Source organism: Poecilia reticulata, linkage group LG15 (assembly GCF_000633615.1).
Source record: "Poecilia reticulata strain Guanapo linkage group LG15, Guppy_female_1.0+MT, whole genome shotgun sequence".
Classification (NCBI taxonomy): domain Eukaryota; kingdom Metazoa; phylum Chordata; class Actinopteri; order Cyprinodontiformes; family Poeciliidae; genus Poecilia; species Poecilia reticulata.
In genome coordinates this window covers 1,773,798-1,796,255 of record NC_024345.1, presented here as the reverse complement: position 1 = coordinate 1,796,255, position 22,458 = coordinate 1,773,798, and the positions used below count along the sequence as shown (strand labels likewise).

Here is a 22,458-nt window from a genome sequence, read left to right as displayed (position 1 = left end):
TATATATAATTTTTATATTTTTTTATTTTGTCAAAGATTTAACAGGTTTGGGATCTTTCTGTTTATATTATCACACTTTCCGGTTCTATAACCTTGCAGTGTGATAATACTCACCACACACCATAATATGTTTCTTTCTCCAAAGTTTGCTCCATCCTGATGTTTTAGTGGACGATCATGTGCTATACCAGAAAACTTTAGTTCCAAAGTTGTAAAATAGTTGACATGAAAAGTTTTTGCTGGACTTTGTTTTCTAGACAAGTATCTTTGACTGGGTTTCGATAACTTTATTACAGCCAGCAAAAAGCCGGCGTAAAGTAATCAAATGTGGTTTAAAGGAGCAGCATATATATTTTTTCAGACCTTTTGTAGCACAATCAAATAACTATCTTGCCTTCAGTTGTTATGAAAATGCTCTACATAAAAAAATAAATAAATAAATTTGACTTCACGTCATATCAGACACCTTGACACGAAACTAATGTTACATCTTCAGCAAGTCCAGATTTAAAAATTAAGAGATGGCTCGCTGTAGGAAGGCAAAATGAAATATTTTGAAAGCTCTTAGAGAAATCAGAATCAGCTAAAGTGGTGTGTGAAGCCGGTGAGCCCCTCTGCGCTCTCTGAACTCATTTCGTCCCGTTTCAAGACAAATCAACATGAAAGAATGCGCTGCGCAGAATTTCAATCAATCCAAGAAAAAGAAAAAACTGGATAGTGTTTTGAGTGCAGTGTTTGTTTTATGCGCTAAAACAGGCCGTAGTCAGACATGTTTGCAGGTTGGCTTGGCGATGCGGTAAACAGAGGCGCAGCTGCTGCTTCCTCGCCAGCATGAATCAAGGTGTTTCCTCATGTCCGTTGCATTAAGTGCCGTGGGTTTGTCAGGTGTCGAGCTCTCACTCTTTCTCTCTCTCTCTCTCTCTCTCTCTCTCTCTTTCTCTGTCTCTGCTGGAGTGGCAGGTGTCACCTGTGCTGGGTTGCGTTGAGATTTATGAGGTCGCTCTGTGTGCTGTCAGCAGCTTGCTGCTACAGTCTGTGACCTCAGGCTGCAAAGTCAGCCTCTCTCTGAGCTCCCCGGCTCGATTGTTGCAGCGCTGTGTGTCTCTGTAGCTTAGCAGCAGTTGGCAAGCGGCCACGCCGGGCTTTAGTGTCATGCAGAGCTGTGCAGACACACACTCTTCAGAAACTGCACGCACACACACACGCACGCACGCATGCACACACACACATATAACACGAGTGAATAGCAGACAATAGCTGTAAAGAAAAAGTTGTGTTTTTTTTCCCCAAAATGCAATTTCTTTAGATTCCTTTAACCCTGTATTGTAGGTTGTTTAAAAGATTACTTATTTTTATAATAGTAATTGCATTTTTATTGCAGTTATTTTAGTAATTAATCAATTCATCATTTATTCTGACGATTAATCAATTATTGGCTTAAAAAAATTGGCACATTCTACACATTTTTCATTTAACCACTTAGTCCAAAATATAAAACAAAAATGCAAATAAATGCAACTAATTCAATTCCTTTTTTTAAGTAAGAAAATAAACATTTTATTGCCTAAAACGCAGTATTGTACAGAACCAGATGAAGCTAAAACCGACACTTATGACTTTATCATAAACAATTTATATATTTTTTGTATAGTTTTATAATACTGCTCTGAATTAGTTTTTTTCGCCAGATAACCTTTTTTGAGTCTAGACTCCACTTACTAAATTAGTGACGATTGTTAAAAAAAAAAAAAAAAAAGCAATTATTCACGATTGATTTGATTAATCGTTTCAGCCATCATTTTTTATTGTACTTCTCAGTAAACTCTTATCTTCAGTCTTGGTCCAGATGTGTGTTAGCTTTAGGAATCCCTTTTTGCTTGGACATGGATCCATGCTAGCTAATTTCTCTCTTAAGGTTTTACGTACTTATTTCCAGTCTTGTGGAATCTAAAATTAAAGACCGCCCAGAAATTCATTTTGCGTTTGATAGCAATCTAAACATCTCCTCCGTTTGATTTATTTGGTCATTGTGTGTTTAAGCGTTGGACAGAGATGAACAAGAATAGATGTGGGGTATTTGACAGGGTGCAAATGCACCAGATTTAGCCAACGGGCTGTTTTTCATCCGCAGTCCCTGGAGCAGGAGAAACTGAGCACATCTTATCCTGAAACCTTCCAGAGATGTTCAGGACACAGTTATTTCTTTTTCTCCACATCTTCTAAAGATTACTTTTAGGAAATCAGCAGCGCACCAAACGTTCTGCTGAAGGCGTTGTTCTCCTGACCTTTAAGGTGCTTTCCTCCCTCTCGTTAGTATTGTGCATACGTTCACTGACATTAAGCGCATCAATGTAGCCTGCTGTTGCAGATTCTCTGCATTCCCCCCAACCCCTCCCAAAAAAAACAGTGGGCAGAAATGGCTGCAAAATGTAAAAGGGTAAGTATATGTTTTTTTTGTTTTTGTTTTTGTTTTTTTACTGTTTCCTCAAAATTGACAACCCAAAGAAAAAAAGCCTGTAATCCTTAACAAAAACATAGACTAAACTCTTGCTACAGGACTCTCAGCAGCCGGGTCTATTAATCTTTTCCCCTACACTGTCTGGATCCATACTCAAGCGATCAATTCCTGGCAAGTCCAGCAACTAGTTCTATTCATACCCCTACATACTTATACACGCACGAAGCACAGTTCGCTATGTTTGTGTGGATCCTCTGATATCTTTGTTGGAGTTTTGTGGCATTAACCCGTTTTTCGCCAGGGCAGCAGTTCAGGTGTTTCCTCCCTCCCCCAACCATCTGCTGAAATCAAGCTTGTTAAGACGCTGCTGCTGAAGAGCTGCTGACAATTTAAATGTGTGAAACAATGGCGTTATCTCCGTGTTGCTACTAATTGTTTCACCTCCACCCTTGTTCTGAGAGGAGAACGGCTCGTTGCTCCTTTGTCAAATGCGGGGTTTAAAAATAGATCAGAAGTGAAACGAGCGTTAAAACTCTTGTGTTACCGCTTCACAGGAGCTGCGGTGAGACTGGGAGACAGTTTGTGAAGGAGTGTACCTTCATGTCTGCACTGATTTCAAAATAATGTTCAAATGTCACCGAATTGTCAACTATGACACACAGAGAGCGAGAGAGAAAAATGGCTTCCTTGAACCAATTCAAGTCGGTTCAGTGTATTTGAATAGCTCAATTCATAATTTGACAAACAGATACAATTTACATGCAGAAACATCAGTTCAATCCAGTCATTTATTAAACTGATTTAAATTAAACTACATACATTAGGATTTTAGCGTGGTTATAATGCAGTGTAGTCAAAATCAATTAAAAAAAAAAATTCATCTAAGGAAGATTAATTAATCTTTCATATTTAGTAAGCATGCGGCGACAGTGAAAAGGAACAACTTCCATTTTAACAGGAAGAGAACATTTTGATCGGTTTGTCCAGCTACAAAACAGGTGGAGTTGGAATGAGAGGACAAAGTAGGAATTCATTAATGGTATGAATTCGTACATCACTCAGTACTGGACCATCGTTTCTTGCTCGACACAAGGGCAGGAAAAATTAATCGCGATGACTCATTTATGGAAACGATCAACTAATTTAGTAATCGATTCCGGAAAACAAACACTGAATAGAAATGAATGAAACTTCTATTAGAGCGACAATAATTTTCATATCTTTTAACATTAAAGCTGCAGCAGAACCAGACAAACATGGAAACCATATAAGCTTTTGGCACTTTTATTAAAAACATAAAATCAAGAAATCACATTTACGTTTCATTTCCACATCTCGTCATCTTCAGGTACTAAAGCGATATCGTTGAAATCACATGTGGAGTGTTTTGTCTGCTTTCTGTCATAATAATGTTTTGTTCAGATCTTAATCCGCAGAACCTTCACCAAGACATCAGTAGGATTTTTACTCAACATGAAATGTTTGTATTTACGTATAAAAAGTCCTCTAACTAGCCGTTAGCATTAGGAATCTTGAAATGGAAAATGTAGCATCAATTTAGTGTTTCGCCGCTCTGGATCCTCTAAGCGCACCTTTTCTGAGTAAATCTCTGTAATACGTTCCATCCTTCAGAGACATTTTAGCAGCACAAGATCAAGTGAAACTTTTCTCCTGAGATTGGTCAACCAAGCAACAGAGCAGTCGCTAATGTCAACACGATGTTGCTTCCTGTGTGAGTGTGGGAACGTTGCAGGTTTACAGCACAAAGTGCTGATGTTCTGAAAGTGAACCACTGAACACTTTCTAAATGTCCCCTTTAAACCAGTGCTTTGTTTTTTTTAGTGGGGTTTTGTGGTGTATATATTAGCAACCAGGGTGTTACACGGACACTTTCTCTCATTTTTTCTTATTCTAAAGCAACAACAAAAAAAATTGAAGGCAAGTCAATTGATGCTATTTTGTGTCTTTTTCTGCTCAGTTTGGGTTTTTCAGACTTGTTGGACAGTTCAGCAAAGAATGTGCGTGTTCGATTTTTTAATGTCTTTTGTGGGATTAGTGAATAACAATAATTTAAAAAAACTACTTACAGAGCCACTGTAAATAACGAAGCAAGTGCAAAAACAAATTTGGGAGCTGAAAAACATCAATGTCGACACAAATTTGGAGCTACGACAAGAAACGAATTGGTTAAAGTCATAAATTTTGGTTTGCTTGAAAATACCACAGTTTGTAAAATGGATGTTGCTGTGATTCCTGAGAATTTGGCAAAAGCTGTTTTCATTTAGAAAAATAATTGTGTAAAAAATAAAATAAACATAGCAGATTACCTTGGTATTAAGAAAAGACACTGATGCGACCGCTGGGTTTTATATTTTTTCCATGGAATGCAACAAGTATCCCAAATTATTCTGGATTGAATAACCTCGATACCGTTAATAATATTTATTTCATACAATTCCATTTGTACACATTTTAAAAGTATTAGATAACGCAGTGACAATCATTAGCATTCAATATAGTGTATGAAAATCTTGGACACAAAAATAAATGTTTGCACTTTTAAATAACTGATTTAATAAATCAGTTTCTTTGGAGGAATGTGTTGCACGATACATATTTTATAACCTACATTTACTGTTTATAACTTTTATTTATTATGAATTATTTAGCAGTATTTGAATGCATGTATTGGCTAGAAAAGTCTATTTTTCTGTATTCTATAAAGTTCAAAATAACGATTTCAAAATAATTATTTGGATTTGATTGAACTGGAATAATAATAATGTTTTTAAACTGTGCTCGTCGATGCAGAAAACAGTTTTTCTACCTTCAGACAGTAATGTTTAACAATAGCATGTGTCTGGGCAGGACGACAGCTGGTGCTGATAAAACCTTAGTGCATGTTGGGTACACCTAATGGTTCCCACTGAAAAGCACAATTTATTGTGGTTTGTAGTGCATGTAAAGCACTCAAATAATTAGTCCTTCCAGAACAATCTGGACTTCAGATGTTGGATGCATTTAAATTCTTGAACGCCTCCCACTCTTCATCGCTCTTCCTGCTCCTGCCCATCCTCACTCAGCAAAAAAAAAAAAAAACACTTTACGTCCCACACCGTGTGCATTTGCGGTGGTGGAAACTCCCAGCAGATGGGCACTCTGGGAATCGTAGGAGAAATGCACCGCTTTGCCCGGCGCAGGCTGCCTGGAAGTGAAGTCATGATGTAAAATAAATGGTACGATAAATCCGTCCCTCTGTTTTGCCGTCTAGTTAGTGGAGGGGAGAAAAAAAGGAGATGTTACAAAAAGGTTACGAGTTAGACTCAAACCCGCGTCGATCTGCTTCAGAAAGCCGCTGCAGGAAGTCCAATGCCTTCTGTTTCTCATGCCCTCGTTTCTCCTTTCTGTGATTTCCTGCGTACAGAAAGTCGTACACAGATGCTTACTTCAGAGGACAACTCAAACACATCATCGATAACTGACTGTAGTTCTTAAATAAAAAACATTTCAGTCATTTTTCTAACTCAGAGGGTCAAAAAGGTTTTGTAGATAAAATTTTCTTCAGTGGAATGTGTTAAATATTTTCTACATATGAGGGCTGTGACATATATCAACATATTGTCAAAAACTGCAATAAATCTTTACTAACTGTTTAAATGTGGTGCTGTGTTGGCAGGTTGGCCCAAAAATCTAATTCTGCCCCGGGCCTCATTCAACCTGGGACTGGCCCTGCAAGTTTTGTTCAATCTGCAAGACCTTGTTTTAACATTGTAATGGAGTAGTAGCAGCCAGTTAAATACACTTAATTAATTTAGTGATGAAATACAAAACAATATATTAGTACATGAAATATTATGCCAAAATTATTTGCAGATAAATGGTGCAACACACAAAGCAGCTACATAATGAACATGTGTAGAGCCAATAAATCCATTTTCTGAATTTTTTATTTATTTATTTTTTAAGGCTGGTGAAATTGCTAATGCAAACTTTGTAATATTGTAATCCAAATGTGTGTGTTTCTTCCTTTGGTGTCAGTGTAAATAAAACGAGCAGAGCTTTACGTGTGCGTCTCCTCTGTCTCTTCCTGCAGGGCAGGACAGGCGGCGCTGCGACACACCAACACATGGAGCATGAGAGGCTGGAGCTGAGGATCAGCTGACCCCTCTCCCCTTCTCCATCTCCTCCTCACCCCTCCTCTTGCTCCGCTCGATCGACGTCGCCTTCTTTTCCTCCTCACCCCGTCCCGCCTCACCCTGTTGGATCCCGTCCGACCTCCACCCCCTGCAAGCCTCAGTCAGCAGGGCCCGATGTATTCCCCGGAGCAGGAAAACATCTCCACCACCTCGTCCACCAAAGTGCCAGTGAAGTACGGGGAGCTCATTGTGCTGGGGTAGGCGACAACTAATGACGTCATCTTTCGGAAGCTCAAAAAGTTTCACACGCTGATTCTGTTACAGTCATTTCAGTCATCAGGTGTGAAAATGTAAACAACCCAACCTGATGTTGGAGAAAACATGTATTACTGTTTGTTATAATTCTAAACATATGGGGAATATTTCAGTCCTACAACACATAAATGTTTGTACATATGTTTCCATGCATTTTTGTTTTTTTTTGTTTTTTGTTTTTTTTTGGGGGGGGTAAGCAGGATTTTTCTAGGCCTGCAAGCCCTTTTTGTGCTTTATTTCTGTTACTGAGGCACAGGAGGAAAGAAGGAGGCCAGATTTGGGACATATGATGCAAAAACACAAAATCTTACCAAGTATTTTTGGTCTAATTTCTAGTCCAAGTACACTTGAAATGAGGCAAAACTAACTTACAAGTAACTTTTCAGCAAGATATAGGATCTGGTTTTAAAAAAGTATTATTATTAATAAGGGAAATAATTTGCCAGTGGAACAAGACATTTTAACTTTTAATACGGGAAAACTGTCTTCTCCTGTTGGCAGATTATTTTTCTTATTTAGTACCTTTTCATCAATATTAAGGAATTACCGATTTAAAACTGGCTCTAGTATCTTGCTGTAAAGTTACTTGTAAGTTAGTTTTGTCTTATAGTGGAGCCAAAAGCTCCACTATACTGCAGGGCATTCTGGGTAATGACCTGCACAACCACAGTAACAACAAAAACAAACGTGTGAGTTTTATGCTAGGGAGAGAAATCTCTCATGGTTTTTGTGTCATTTCTTCGTACAGTGCCTGTGGGGGCGAGGAGGGGGAACAGGCTTGGTTTGACTTGTGCAGTGTGAAAGCGAACTGCAGCAGCTGAAAATGTAACAAAGTTCGCACTCCTATTACTGCAAGTCTCCCAGACTAATAGGAGTGAAAACACCCATAGAGGATGATATTAAAGGTGAAGAGAAATGACTCTAGCAACCAAATTTTGAATAAAAACCTAACCAGTATCTATAAGAAACATGTTTTTAATTGGTTTTGGTTTGTTAGCACAAAGTTACCCTATCTGCCTGTAGCAATGGTGGAAAATTAAAGCAGCAAACAAACGACTAGAAGTGGGAATGTTGGCTTTATTTATGTTTCTTCACTCTGGTAATCTGCCTGAATTACCCCGATAGAGACTCAGTTTGAACAATTAGACATACCTTTGCATTGTTCCTTTGTTTACACTGTAGCACAAGGGCGGCTCAGACTCAGTGACAGAACAATGGAGAGGGGGGAGCATAACTTCAGTACCATTTAGGCGTGTTCAGAGTTGGGAACGTCTGGATATGTTCATATTTTCCACCAAGTTAGCAGAATTAGATTCGTTAGCATTGGATGGTTATCAAGGAATCAAACTGGAATCTGTTTCCACAGTGGAGCACACACCCACGCACACACACACACACACACACGCACACACACACACACACACACACACACACACACACACACACACACACACACACACAGACGCACACACTTGAGATATTTCTGTCCTGCTCCAGAACAGAACAGTTATTTTTGCAGAAGGAAACGAACCCCGTCACCAGATGAGATAACATTTGGCTGACCGCAGCGTCAGATCTGATCCGAACATTTCATTTCGTCAGATATTTGTTTTTCTTAATCAAGCTGAGGGGTAGGGGGAAGCAACAAAAAACCCCACTCCACTCCACCCTGCTTCTTCAGCTTACCCAAAACCGAGCGGGACGGACTTCTACAATCTGTAATGCCCACAAAGATATTCCAACCATCCTCCCTGTACGCCACGGATCAGCGCCGGGAGGTCCTCCCTCCCTACCGTCTCACACAGCCGAGTCATGATGTGTTGTTCTGGGCTGTGCCGGAGGAGCATTGTCAGGGAGAGCTGACCGTGGAAATTTTCCCCAGTGGAAAAAACACATTAAGCAGCGCACATAGTTCCATGCCTTTACAAGGGAGAACCCCAGTTTTCCGTTTGCTGTGCTTTTTCCGCCCATAGTTTTTCATTCTAGGTCAGGCCAACCGGTTTTTTTTTTCCTCTGAAAAAAGGTTGAGATGGGCACTTTTTTTATATACGCCCTGCAACAGGAGACATCACCCTCCTCAGCTGAAAGTAAAGCTGCTCTTTAAAACTTTAAACGGTTCAATCATAGGAGTCGAACCCTTAACCCTGACCTTTATTCGCTGACCTACTGCAGGGAAAGGGCTCCATTACTGTGCTAAACAGGACGGGTTGCTCCATTAACTTGTCCCATCTGCAACATAAACCCTCTCTGGGTAATGGAAACTGACATGGAGGGCAGAATTGTAAAAGGTGCGCAGATATTTGTTGCTGTAAACATTTCAAATTAGCACTGGAGTTCCCATGAGAAGCCTGCCGTGAAGCTAAAGTGACCCGTTACTATACGACTTAGCAACTGAATGACATAACACGATGCTAATAAATCCTTATAAAAGCCTGCTGATCTTGACTGGATAATAATGTGCTTAAGGTCTATTATCTCTGCTTTATTACCTGTTGAATGGCAGAAAAATATGAAACTGATGGAGGTGGAAACAAATTGTTGCATTAGCCACATTTCCAGCATTGCATGTTTTTTTGCCTCTAGTCATCAACAATCATAGCTAGTTTAGTAAAATCAAAGGAGAAACTGGTACATAAATGTGCTTTTGTGACAAAATAATTTGCCGTTTAAGTGTTTAACACTATTCAGTCACGTTGTTTGGAAGTCAAAAGATGACATACTGTTTCAATCACATCAACAGGTAGGAAGAAACCTGCTGGTCTAACGTGTTCTGGTACCTGCCCTCACTCTGGACCCGAGAGAAAAATCATTTCATTCAGTTGTGTAATACATTTGCGTGTCGGTACACTTTAACTCAAACCGGACTTAAATTGAGTCCGATTCTTATATAATCTGTTCGGTACGAGTGTATCATGAGTCTTTTTTACCCAGGGTGATGAGCTGACAGGCCAGTTCATTCAAATGTCTTTTTAATCATCTGACTCAGATGAATCCTGCTATGCATTCTGCGTTGCAGCCAAAACGTATTTTAAGTTCTTGTGAAGATCTACACACAGAAAGAACAGTCTTAAAGTATACATGTGGACAATTAGAAGCTTTTCGTGAAATTTTGACTTCTTCAAATAATATTTTAGACAGAAACATGAACACAGAGCTTCAGAGGGACATCGTCGTGTTTTTCAGTGCGCGTCTCCAAAGAAGTTGCTTGATGTTGATTAGCCGACTTTATATCCTTCGTGTTTGAAGAAAAAAGACTTTCATAACATTATTGGTTACTTTTGGGTTACAGACAAAGAGCGTCCTAGCTCCAGCTCTTTCTGCGTGAGCACAAACAGCCTGCAGGTTCATATTCACAGGCTTGCACTAATTTCTTGTTATTAACCTTTGGTCCCTGCACTTTTGGGAAAAGCTTGGATACATGTACACACACAGCTCTGCTTCCCACAGGAGCCTTCCTTTGAACCGCCTGCAGCCCTCCGAGCTCTGCAAGTAGTCTGCCGTGGCCTCTCTATGGATACGGGCTAAACTTCCCCATGGTTACGCTTGTGCCATGACAACTCTTCCCAAACGTTGCTCTCTCTCACCATGGTTACACACAAATCCTCACGGTGTTGTTTGAGTTTTAGTGCCTGGGCTCTCGCGGAGGAAACGTTTAGCCCCGTAGGCTGGGCGTCCTCACAACATGCCAGAGCTACCTTTACTGGACCCGACGCCAAGGGTGTGTGGGTGGAGTTGAGTCGACGATCTGATTGGTCAAAGAGACATAGGACAAGCATTCTTGCATGAGAGCATTTTAACACATCCAAGTAGTACACTCAATGCCTGCTTAATACTTTTTGATTTTACATATTTTTCCCAAACTATATCTCAAAAAAGGTTTTTTGGGAAGTCCACAGTTATTGGTTTTCTATTATTTAAATTTGTTTTGGCTTACATTTGCGATGGATAATCTTCTTAGCTTCTGCCCCACAAAAAGAGTCCAAGCACTACAGATAAGTCTAAGTGATCAAGCAGGGTTGGACAAGAAAGCAATAACAATTCATATCCTGATATACACGTGATTAGCAACAATACATCTGAGAGGATGTTCAATCATTTCACTGAACTCCAATCCAGAACTGCACAGGATTCTGGGGAATGTAGGCAGAGGAAAGACTTTAGCTGCCCAACCAGTTGAGTAACTTGTGGTTACCTAGCAACAACCTGCTCAACCTATATGAAATGCTTATTTTGTGAGATTCTGTCATATCGTTCAGCCCTATTATCAAGTATAATAACACACAGAACCTCAACCGCTTCATAATAACATTTCTTATTAATTTTTTAAATTAATTTCTGGTTGATTGATTTAAGACTCACTTTGGGTCCCGACATCTTGGGTTCCAGCAGTACTACCGTACATACAGACAGTCTATTTTAAGTTGCAAGTAAGCAAGTTGGAAAAACAGTGTTTTGCCTGAAGCAGGTAGTGCTGTGTGTGTAAAAGATTTGATGAGTTACAAATTGTTAAAGGTGCAGGTGTTTAAAGTGTGTTTCGCTGTAGCAGTCGGTAGGTTGGACATTCCCACTTTGAATATTTGAGATTACATTTGATGTTTGCCTTCTGGCACTTTCCTCTTACAGCCAGAAAATGATTCAGCAAGCTGAATCTCAGGTGTTAAGATAAGACGTAAAGGACAAACCAAACTAAGTCAAATAAACCATAGATGCAAAGAGTAATGTATGAAATCAGGAAGTAAATGAAAACTGATCATAATCTGAAGAACTAGAACTAAAGAAAATAAATGAACAAACATGGAAGAAAACCGCTCAACAATTCCCATCAGTCCAAAAATAACTTGTTTGAAGTGAAAGGTCCTGATGCGTTTGTGTACTTTGAGTCTTCTCTCTGCAGTTCATCTGAAATGAGGGTCAAAATGAGGACAGAACTTCTTATTCTTCTGGATGTGTTAAACTACATGCAGCATCTTTTATAAAGCTCTGCTGCTTAAGGGAACGTGAAGTTATATGCTGGTCAGAGCTGAAATTAAACACTTTTTTGTATTATTATTTTGGCAATAAAACATTCGGAAATTCAGAAACAGCCTGCAGTAGATGGTGACGAGGAATGGTTTCCGAAAGTTTTCATTCTGAAGTTAATAAATGATAAACTCTCCCTGACTGCAGAGTCGGGGTGTAGCTGAGGGCCAGAGACTCGGCTCTGTTTATTCTGCTTTCCTCAGACAAATACCAGCCCAAATTACTCTCTCTCTCTCTCTCGCTCTCTCTCTCACTGTTTATTTTCTCAGCCGTCCTGATCTTGTGTTTGGAGGACTTTGTTGTGTGTAATGACATTCTGTACTTTAGTTTAAATGCATGCATGAAAACTATGAGCACCAGTTTGTGGATGGGTCTGCGAGTGCGGCAAAATGCCTCAAGCATTTTCCACTGTGACTGTTATTCCAGCGCATTATCCAGCTGCCTAGACAATAAATGCCCTGTTGTTTTGTGTGTTTACATTTGCATTTATGTGTCTGTGGGTGTGTGTGTGTGTGCGTGTGCATGTGTGCGTGTGTGTGTGTAGGTACAATGGTTCTCTGCCCAATGGGGACCGAGGTCGACGTAAAAGCCGCTTCGCACTTTATAGGAGGCCGAAGGCAAACGGGGTGAAGCCCAGCACAGTTCACATCGCCTGCTCTCCACAGGCAGCCAAGGTGAAAACACACTCACGCACACACACTTGAACAACTGATGTAATCTATGCACTCCTCTTCAGCTGCTTCAAGCCTTTCTACCTTCGACTAAAAATAAGTATTGTGATACAGTCAAAGCCAAAGTTATGTATTCTGCTGACAGATTGAGATTTAAAATTATTTTCATTAAACTGAAATGTCTTTTATACATGTCCTGTTATAATCTCAGAGCAGCTTTCTTTATGTTTTCACTTGTATTTTGAGGATTTATCTCCAGTCCTGAACAACCGATGGAAAGCCTCCTTGCCATCACCCTAATCTTTAGCTTTCTCCACAGATTCTCTATGAGTCTTAATGGGCCAATTTAGAATTTTAATATTACTCCCAGTCAGAAGAAACCTGTTGGTAAAATTAAAACATAAATTAAAACCTAAAATTTTCTGGTATGTGAATAATGTATCAGATTTTTGTGGCTGGTTTCTGACGTCTGGGGTTTGTCAGGTTTTGATCTGCCAAATAACAATTTAAAGAAATGTCTCATTAAGTACTGTAACATACAAAATAGTAGCTACTACAAAATATGGTTTTACTATTTTAGAAAGTAGGCAAAATGACATTTAAAATTGTCTTTGCTGTCTTATATTAGCAGTTAGTGAGGGTAGCATTACCAAAGCAGCTGTCTCTCTTGCTAACACGTAGCTCTTATCTATGGTGCGTTCAGTGGTCAAAAGGTAATTTTGTAAATTTCTAACTAATTGGTCACCAGTCAGGATCAACCAAGTGGGTTTTTTGGTGCATCTCTAATGATTTTTATTCAGGGTTAGTATTTTTGGGGATCTTTTTACTGATGTTTTCATCATTACCTTACATCTTTCATGTTTTTCTGTCAATGGGCCCGACTCCTTTTGGCTCCTTTTCTAAAGAAAAGAGATTTCAAAGCTGGTTTGAATCTCTTTTGGAAGTTTTTCTTTGGTCTTCAGCTGCTCCTTTGCTCTTTTTCTGTCCAGACACTGACCATGTCCATCCAGGCTTATAACTATCAGCCCAACCAACAGGTTCCTCCATCGTTGAAGCAATACCTTATGAAGAGCTCTCTTGACCTGCCTATTCCCAGCTCTCCTGCAGGGAGAAACTCTGAGGTGTACCTAAGATAGCCGTTAGATATTTACCCATCTGCCCCAAAGCCTCTAGAGCAACTTTCAACACTGGCTGAGCATCTAAGTCACTGTTTCCTGTCCAGGACACAAACGGATTGAGCTCACTTCTAAATGTGACAGTCCCCTCCTCGAATCGCCACCTTACCGTGGTGGAGGGGTTTGAGTGCCTCGAGGACCCCAGAAGCTATGTTGTCCGGGGCAGTTTTTGCCCCTGGTAGGGTCTCCCATGGCAAACTGGTTCTGGGTGAGAGGTCAGACTAAGTGCGATTCAGTGGATTTTTTTCAGGAATACAAGATTGAGGGATTCGGTTACCTATATCTGAGCAAGACCCAGGAGACTGACTTCTGGTTAGCGCCTGGTAAGGAACCGCCCAGCCTCCTACAGCACGAAAAAAAAAAAGAGTAGAATATTAACTGAGCTACATTTGGGGATAAAACCATTGGCAATTTGATTCCACATTGAGTTCTAAGATGTCTAAATGTGATCTGGGAATCTTTTAACCATAAAAAGCTTCTAAAACTCAACAAGTAAACAAGTTCTCTATTGATAGGAGACAATCATCTTAGATAATAACCTGTTTTAACTGGCTGGCTGTTTCAAGAAGTTGACAAAGATGTAATTTGTTGTCAGTTCTATGACCTATATAGGAAATGCCAAAGATAACTGCTTGACAGAAGAAACTAGGATTTTAGTTCCATCAAGCTTAATCCCAAATAAATAAATGCTGAAATAGTTTTTTTTCTACTGTTTTTTTTCTAGTTTTTTTTCTACTGTATCTACAGTAGATTTATAGCCTTGACATTTCTCTTTTTGTATGCCATCTGTCCATCTTCTTTGTTCTTCAGCACCGACTTTCATTGCCAGGTGCTGCGTGCGAAATGTGTTCGCAGGGAAGTTCAAAGAAAAACTTTGGAAGACCTTCAGAAAGCCTGAAGACCACTTTAAGAGGAAGAAAGAGTGGCTCCTTGGAGAGAGAGGACAGCTTAAAACTGTTTTTGTTTTAAGCTGCTCAAAAACACACATAGTTCTCCGGGGCTGGACTCTCCACCACATGTTTGCTTTGCTTTTGCTTTTTTAAAGACGGGAACACAGAGACGCTCACTGTGACGGCAAATACAGGCCGGTGGAAGGAGGAGGGCGTTTTAACGCGGCGTTTAACTGGAACATGGTGAAGGTTTTATAAGGGAAATAAGTGAGCGGTTCAGTGGAAGGTAACGGAGTGTTTTCCTGCAAAATCCTGGGAAGCACATGTTTCCATCATCGGAAATCATCCGAATCTGTTAAATGGTCAGAGAAAGGAAATAAATGAGGGACATCTTTCAGGTTTTTTTTTTATTTAATTTTTTTTTAATTTTTTTTATGGTTTAACATCTGTAAGCAGTGTGCCGACTGTGGGCACACTTCTACGCTCTCACTTCAGCAAAACTAAAGGCTTGTTGTGTGCAGTATCTCATAGAATCTGGAAGAGTCATTGACCTCTTTAATCGTGTGGGTGGTCTAGGGTCTGCTCCAGTTCGTGACGGCACTTCTGACATCTGTTGTTCTCTGGAAACTGAGCTCTTTTTCTATCAAACCATGTTCAAGTCTTCTAATGAGTTATTGTGTGACAGCATCTGCAGTTATTCTTGTCCTCTTCTCTCCATTCCCTGCCTTTATTGTCATCCATCATCCCTTCCTTGTGTCCCAACAGGCCATAAGCAACAAAGACCAGCACAGCATCTCTTACACTCTGTCCCGAGCCCAGACGGTGGTGGTGGAATACACTCATGACAGCAATACTGATATGTTCCAGGTAAAATTTTTATCACCAAGCCTGGAGTTTTACAGCCAGTTTACAACCTTTATTTTTTTTTCCACCTCTCTGCTTCATTTACATGCAGTAGTTAATTGGGATCTATTTAACAAAGCTGGTTTGTGCAGAGGTTTTCACACACGATGTTAAAGACTGAGATTAGATGACATTTACGTCATAAAGAGCTGTGGAGTTTAAAAGCAAATGTGGCAAAGTTCAGTCAGACCTGTCCAGCTGGAGGTAGGACATGGTGGCCAAGCTAACTAGCCTTAGCATTCGCGACAGGCTCTGTTGTGGAGAGAGTGTAGCCTAACAGAGAGCAAGGCTACAGCTCCTCCTCCTCATTTTCCAGCTTTGTTGGAGCTAAATTTAGATAGGTTGTTCCATTGAAGAAATTCTAATTTTATCAATGTATTCAACGCAATCTTTTTCTTATTTTCTTGTCAAAAACGTTGTTTTTTATTTGGCCTAAAACTTGAAATTAGATGTGAAATTGCGGCTCCTTATGTTACCAAGTAGAAGTGGCAGATTTTGTGTTTACAGCAGCCATGTAGCAGGAGTGATGCTAAAAACGGTTCCTTGGATTGTAAAGTCTGTTGACCCCTAGATCAGCTGATGGTCAATTAGGGCACCCGGGCTGAAAATCCTCTATTGTGGCTGCAAGTAGATCTTTTTGTCCATTTCGGTTGTTAATCATTCTTGACCTTAGAAGTGGCAAAAACAGTGCAACTGGTCAAACTCTGTACCTGCCACGTTCTTTCACAGACTTTTGTTCCTCAAAAATGTGGAAAAATGGAGCAAAATGACAAAATAGTATGACAAAATTAGTTGGGGAGTTTTTTTGAGCAACGGCAAACACAGCAACACATTTTTAAAAGGTGAGCATTTTTTATGTGAAACATGCAAAGCATATTCAGACTTGGAGGGGGCTGGGTATAAAATATATTCACAGCATTTTCTATAATTACTCTTTGCTTGGGTAGCAATAAAACTGTGGGAGTTTAGTCTGTTGCCGTGTTATTTTGGTTCAGTGATGATGCAGGTCGCTGTCAGGGGCTTCAAAGTGCCTGGTAGCACAGCACAAAGTCAAGGTTATCCTGCTCTTAGAAATACAACAAAATCAAACAAATTACATGCCTTTTTTTTTTTTTACTTTCCTACAACACCAGCTCATTTTTACCTCTACAAACATTGTGGTTTTCTTACACTCTGCCTTTGTTATTCTCAGCTTCTCCAAAGCTAGAGGAAAAGCTGAACACATTTGCTTCATAGATGTACTCAATTTCTTCTCGTCGCCAGATCGGCCGATCGACAGAGAGTCCGATAGACTTCGTGGTGACGGACACAGTGGCCGGCAGCCAGAGCAACTCGGACACTCAGTCGGTCCAGAGCACCATCTCCCGCTTCGCATGCCGCATCATGTGCCAGCGCACGCCGCCTTACACAGCTCGCATCTACGCCGCGGGCTTCGACTCCTCAAAGAACATATTCCTAGGGGTAAGCGCCGTCTCATCCTCACACACAACGCGACTCCTTACATTAAACAATTTTAGATCTTTATTTAAATAGCTCTTCCCTGGTGTGAAAATCTGGCGTTCCAGGCTGGTTAACGAAGGATTTTTTTAACATCAATTTTCACATCAGGAGAAAGCTGCGAAGTGGAAGACGTCCGACGGACAGATGGACGGGTTGACCACCAACGGCGTCCTGGTGATGCACCCTCGCAGCGGCTTCATGCAGGACTCCAAACCGGGAGTATGGAGGGAGATCTCGGTCTGTGGGAACGTCTTCACCCTGCGAGAGACCCGCTCAGCGCAGCAGCGGGGCAAAATGGTGAGATCATTCATATAAGCTTAGCCCGGCTGTGATAGGAAGTATTTTTCTGTCTTTGGTCTCTTCGTGTTTCCGTTGTTAGAAAGTTTTCAGCTTAAAACTGTTGCCTGCAGTGGTGTAAAAATATTGCTGTGAGAGATCTTAGAGGTAAATGACTAGCTCATCCGCAGAAAATTCTGATTAACCCAGAAAAAGCCCTTACACTTTGCTTATCACACACTTATACCTGGCCGTGCCCAGTCGAACCTTTACACCATCAGAAGGTTATCTGGATGCCATCTCCCAGGCAACAGTCTGCCAGACAAAACTGTGAGTAACACAATCTTGCAAGAGATCCTCCAGCTGTCTCTCGGCCAATCACAGCCGCTCATCTTCACAGCCATGACTCACTTATCTGACTACACTCAAGACGCCGGTGGTCTTAATTAGGTTGTTTCATTCCCACCTCTACAATATCAACTTATTAATGTCTAGCTTGTGTCCCACCAGTTCTCAAATTAACAGCTCCCCCATCTCCAACTACGTCCACTGCTCCCTGTTTCACAGTACACTTGTTCTCAGACTACAGGCACAACGTCTCTGAAGGTTTTTTTTGTAATTCTGAATGTTATTGATGAAAAAAATATGTATGTATTTTTATTTTATCTTCCATTGTCTGCATCACAAAAACATCACTACATCATCTGCATAACGGAACTTTCAGACACAATAAAATGCGTTTCCATTACAAATGTCTATATTTCGTCTATATTCTTCTAATGGAAAAAAAAAAATTGCAATTTCACACTTGCGGTGTTTCCAAATAAGTGCAATTAAAATCACATTTGAATAAGTTTGTTCACATGATAATGAAAAAATATTCCTCCTACTACTACTTCCTGTCCTCTTCTTCTTTGTAGTTTGCACCAGTGGCAACATCCTCACGTGACTCAACAATTTCAATACAGAAAAAAAAAAAAAACTCATCAAAACTTTTTTATCCAATATACTAGTTGGTTAATAATTGCTGTGTTCTCATTAAACGTGTTTATTTTCAAAATGTCAAATTGCGTAATTATATGGTCAGTGGAAACAGCTGGTAAATGATCTGCTTTGGTCTAATTTGATGGGGAAAAGCTGAGGTTTACATAGATCACACATCTGGGCATTCAGACGCACTGAAGCAATTTTTCAATCTGCCGTTGTTTTGATGTGGTTTATAGGTGAACAAATTAAAAGGCGTGACCTTCTGTTCCATGAGTTGGGTCATTTTCAACAGTAGAAACTTAAGTCTTTCTGTACAAACGCCTATGTGTATGTAATGAAGACTGCATGTTCTTCCCTGGCCAACATGAGAGCCATAGTAACCTTAACACAAACACCTGGAAGTACTTCCTCATCTTATCTCTGTCTCCCTTCTTTTTTTTCCACCTCCATTTTACGTTTTTGCCCTCCTCGTGTACTCCGGTTATCTAAACATGAAATTTCCCGCTCCGTCTGATCTCACAAGTCCTGACTGGGTTATCCCTCAACATTGAGTTCATCTAGACGTTTCCAGCAGCTGTCCGCTTCACCATCCAGCAGCATGGACTTTAGCTTCCTCGTGTCAGCTTCCCTCCAGCTGTCACTTTTCCTGCACCTCTGACAGGCCCACATGTATCTGTAGTCTTAGGGACGGCTTTGTTACACTGCCACCTGCTGCGCTCACAGCGGTACTGCAGAAATAACAGATCTGACAGCTTTTTCAACCGAAGTTCACCAGCTTTTGATTCTGAGAAACCAGATTTTATTCTACAAGCTGGAAATATCATAAAATACTAATAATTTCTGATTTCTGTTTAAATCTGAATAAGAATGTATAGTTAAATAACAAATGAGGGCAAACAATTTTTTCAGGATTATCAGGCGATAATATCATAGCAAAGTTTATTTATTTCAGTAAATTAAGTCTAATTAGGAAAAACATTTATTTGGATTCATCACACATGGAGTAAATCAAGTGTTTAGATTTGGGTTTTCAGCTAGATTATATCTAAAAAGCCAAAATTCTACTTCTTAGAATATTGGAATATTTTGTAAGACCAAAAAACCGGAGGGATATTTAGTCATGGCCTACATAATGATTGGACACACTGATGAGTATATAAATTTATATACAATAGGACACACCACAAAAACCTGGCTGTTCAGAGTGAACTACCATTGTACACTCATGACAACAGACAAGATTTGGCGGACGAGATTTTATTTTGACCCAAAATAAAACGCCATTAAAGCTATGTCTGGTCTCCTCCACGGTGGTTGAGTCTAGCTACACAGACTCGTAGCCGGACTCAGTCACAAAGTGAGCGACTATAAATTCAGACAAATCCGGTCTTTGACGGATGCAGTCGCTGAATTCGGACATACCATAAATGTCCAGCGGATGTTGTCTGCGGACTTTCAGTGAACATTGGCTTGAGCGTTGGCTGGACGTTTGCTAGATATGATAATGCACACACTCCAAGTGTCCCCGTTTACTGTGCTTTGGTATGTGTCAAGCACACTAATGGAAAGTTGAGGCGAAGAGAAACATAGCGATAGAAAATACAAGAGAACTGCATTTCTTGATAGCATTGGAAACCAAAGTCTGGTCAAGTGTTTAAGGGAGATGTATGGACTGCAGCTCAAGTCGGATCCTCAAGACTGACCACATGCAGATGGACTACAACTGACTCATTTAATGCCACTCCAGAACCAGAGACTGTGTAAAAAATATATATTTATTGGGGTAAGAAATAAACAAAGAGTTGACTTTTACTCTGTAAGTCCTATTTTTAGACTTAAGTACATTTTGTTTGGCAATCGAGGTCCCAGAGGAGGAAGAATGGAGAGACATAGAATCCCAGCTGCATGTGATTCAAGTGGGAAATTTCCAGTCTTTAACGATTTGGGGAGGCATGCCATCTGCTGGTGTTGGTCTTTAAACTTAGTTACTGAAAAATATGAGCTAATCAAACATAACAGCAAATACGTTACCAGGACGCACATCAGACAATCATCATGTGTCAGTCGGCTCTATCTTTACCTTTCTGGAGGTCTGATGTTGTTTTTCAAGTTGAAGCAGGATAATCTCCATGTACAGGGCACAGAAAAGGTGACGTTTCTCCCTCTCCTTTCATTTCCTATGGAACTTGTGCAATGATGCGACATATGTTTATTGACCTCCAGTCAAGCGACTGACAAAATTCATGCATGTGAAATTTCAAGCTCGTACGCGAAAATGAGGCAAGCAATTTTCTTAATTTTTCAATTAAGAAAATTGAAAAATGTTCAACTTCAGTTGCTGTAGTGTCCCTTGTGTTGTGTTCACCCCCCATGTGTCGAGCCCAGTATGACTTGCTGTCATGTTGTGTTCCAGGTGGAGACCGAGACTCAGGAGCTCGTTGACGGCTCGCTCATCGACCTCTGCGGTGCCACCCTGCTGTGGCGCACAGCTGAGGGCCTGTCCCGCACCCCCACCCTTAAACACCTGGAAGCGCTGCGGCAGGAGATCAATGCAGCCCGCCCTCAGTGCCCCGTGGGATTCAACACACTGGCCTTCCCCTCCATGCGCCGCAAGGACACGCCCGACGAGAAGCAGCCCTGGGTCTACCTGCAGTGTGGCCACGTGCACGGCTACCACAACTGGGGGAACCACCGTGAGGAGAGGGAGGGCCGTGAGGGCCGACTGCGGGAGTGCCCCATGTGCCGGGCGAAGGGCCCCTACGTGCCGCTGTGGCTGGGCTGCGAGGCGGGCTTCTACGTCGATGCCGCTCCGCCCACACACACCTTCAGCCCCTGCGGACACGTCTGCTCGGAGAAAACGGCAACCTTCTGGAGCCAGATCCCGCTCCCGCACGGCACCCACACCTTCCACGCCGCCTGTCCCTTCTGCGCCCAGCAGCTGAGCGGTGAGCAGGGCTACATCAGACTCATCTTCCAGGGACCCCTCGACTAGCGGCGGGGGAAACTCCTCGGCATGCTTCGAAGGATCCGGATGGGACGAGAGTTCCATACTGATTTTTTTCTCTCTGGACCTTTTGCCTCTGTCTCCTTTTTAAGTGACCTTTGTATTGCTTTTTTCATGAATGACAAACAAATTTCTATATTTTCATGAAACCAGAGACACAAAAAAAAACAACAAACAAACAAAGAACACTGCTGGGTAAACTTTGTGTCACGGGGAGAACTTTCAACAGTATTTATCTGACGTACTGACACGCCGTTAGCGGTTTTTATTCATGTATTTGTTGCAATCCACGTGTACATCTCTCAGAGCCTATTTAAAGAAATGTGTTTATTTATGACCCAGGATGTTGCTTCAACCTTTATCCCTCATCCATAAGTAATTTTCTTTGAAAATCCAGCGTATTTGTTAATCACACATGAAGTTTTGGGAGTTCCAGGAGTATCGTTCTGTGTTTTTCCTCTCTCTCTCTCTCTCTCTCTCTCTCTCTCTCTCTCTCTCTCTCTCTCTCTCTCTGTCTCGTCTGTCCATATTTACCTGTCGAATCCATTCAATGTATTTATACACCTTGTGTCCTAATGTTCGCTCTCATCGGTTACCTTCTCAGACGTTTCACTTGCAGAGCAATAGAAACCTCCTCAAGCATTAAACGGAGGCATGTTTTTCGATGCCTGCTCGGCCGCCGCCCTCCCTTTAACGAGTGACTTCGTCCCGATCACCTGTTAGCCATAAAAATAAAATAAAAAAAAACGCAATTATGTAGCCGTGGACTCGCACTCTAAGCTGAACTGTTGTTTGTTTTTATTTTATTTTAAACATAGAGGAGCTCCCTGACAGGAACTCGTGGTACTAATGTTTAGCAGATGTGGATATCGTCTTAATTCGGTCTGCGTGGCTGCTGTGACGTTAGTGAAGGTCTGTGTCAGATACCGACCAGCATAGTCAGAAACCGCCAGGATCTCAAATTGCTACTTGGTGCCTCCTAGAGTAACAGTGCCCCCTGCTGGTGACTTTTGAAACACACACACACACACACACACACGCGCACACGCGCACACACACACACACACACACACACACACACACACACACACACACACACACACACACACACACACACACACACA

The 22,458-nt window shown here is 41.1% G+C and overlaps 1 protein-coding gene across 3 annotated transcripts in view; it reads left to right on the top strand.

Annotated features, from left to right (window-relative positions):
• The window catches only part of peli1b (pellino E3 ubiquitin protein ligase 1b), a 45,037-nt gene extending 23,366 nt beyond the window's left edge, over window positions 1–21,671 (top strand). For all 3 annotated transcript variants that reach the window (XM_008428884.2, XM_008428886.2, XM_008428885.2), the window contains exons 2-7: window positions 6,552–6,851; window positions 12,473–12,602; window positions 15,430–15,531; window positions 16,831–17,028; window positions 17,176–17,364; window positions 20,744–21,671. In XM_008428884.2, the coding sequence (XP_008427106.1) occupies window positions 6,769–6,851; window positions 12,473–12,602; window positions 15,430–15,531; window positions 16,831–17,028; window positions 17,176–17,364; window positions 20,744–21,322 (1,281 nt within the window). In that variant the 5' untranslated portion in view covers window positions 6,552–6,768 and the 3' untranslated portion in view covers window positions 21,323–21,671. The remainder of the gene's footprint in view (window positions 1–6,551; window positions 6,852–12,472; window positions 12,603–15,429; window positions 15,532–16,830; window positions 17,029–17,175; window positions 17,365–20,743) is intronic.
• Window positions 21,672–22,458: the final 787 nt, after the last annotated feature.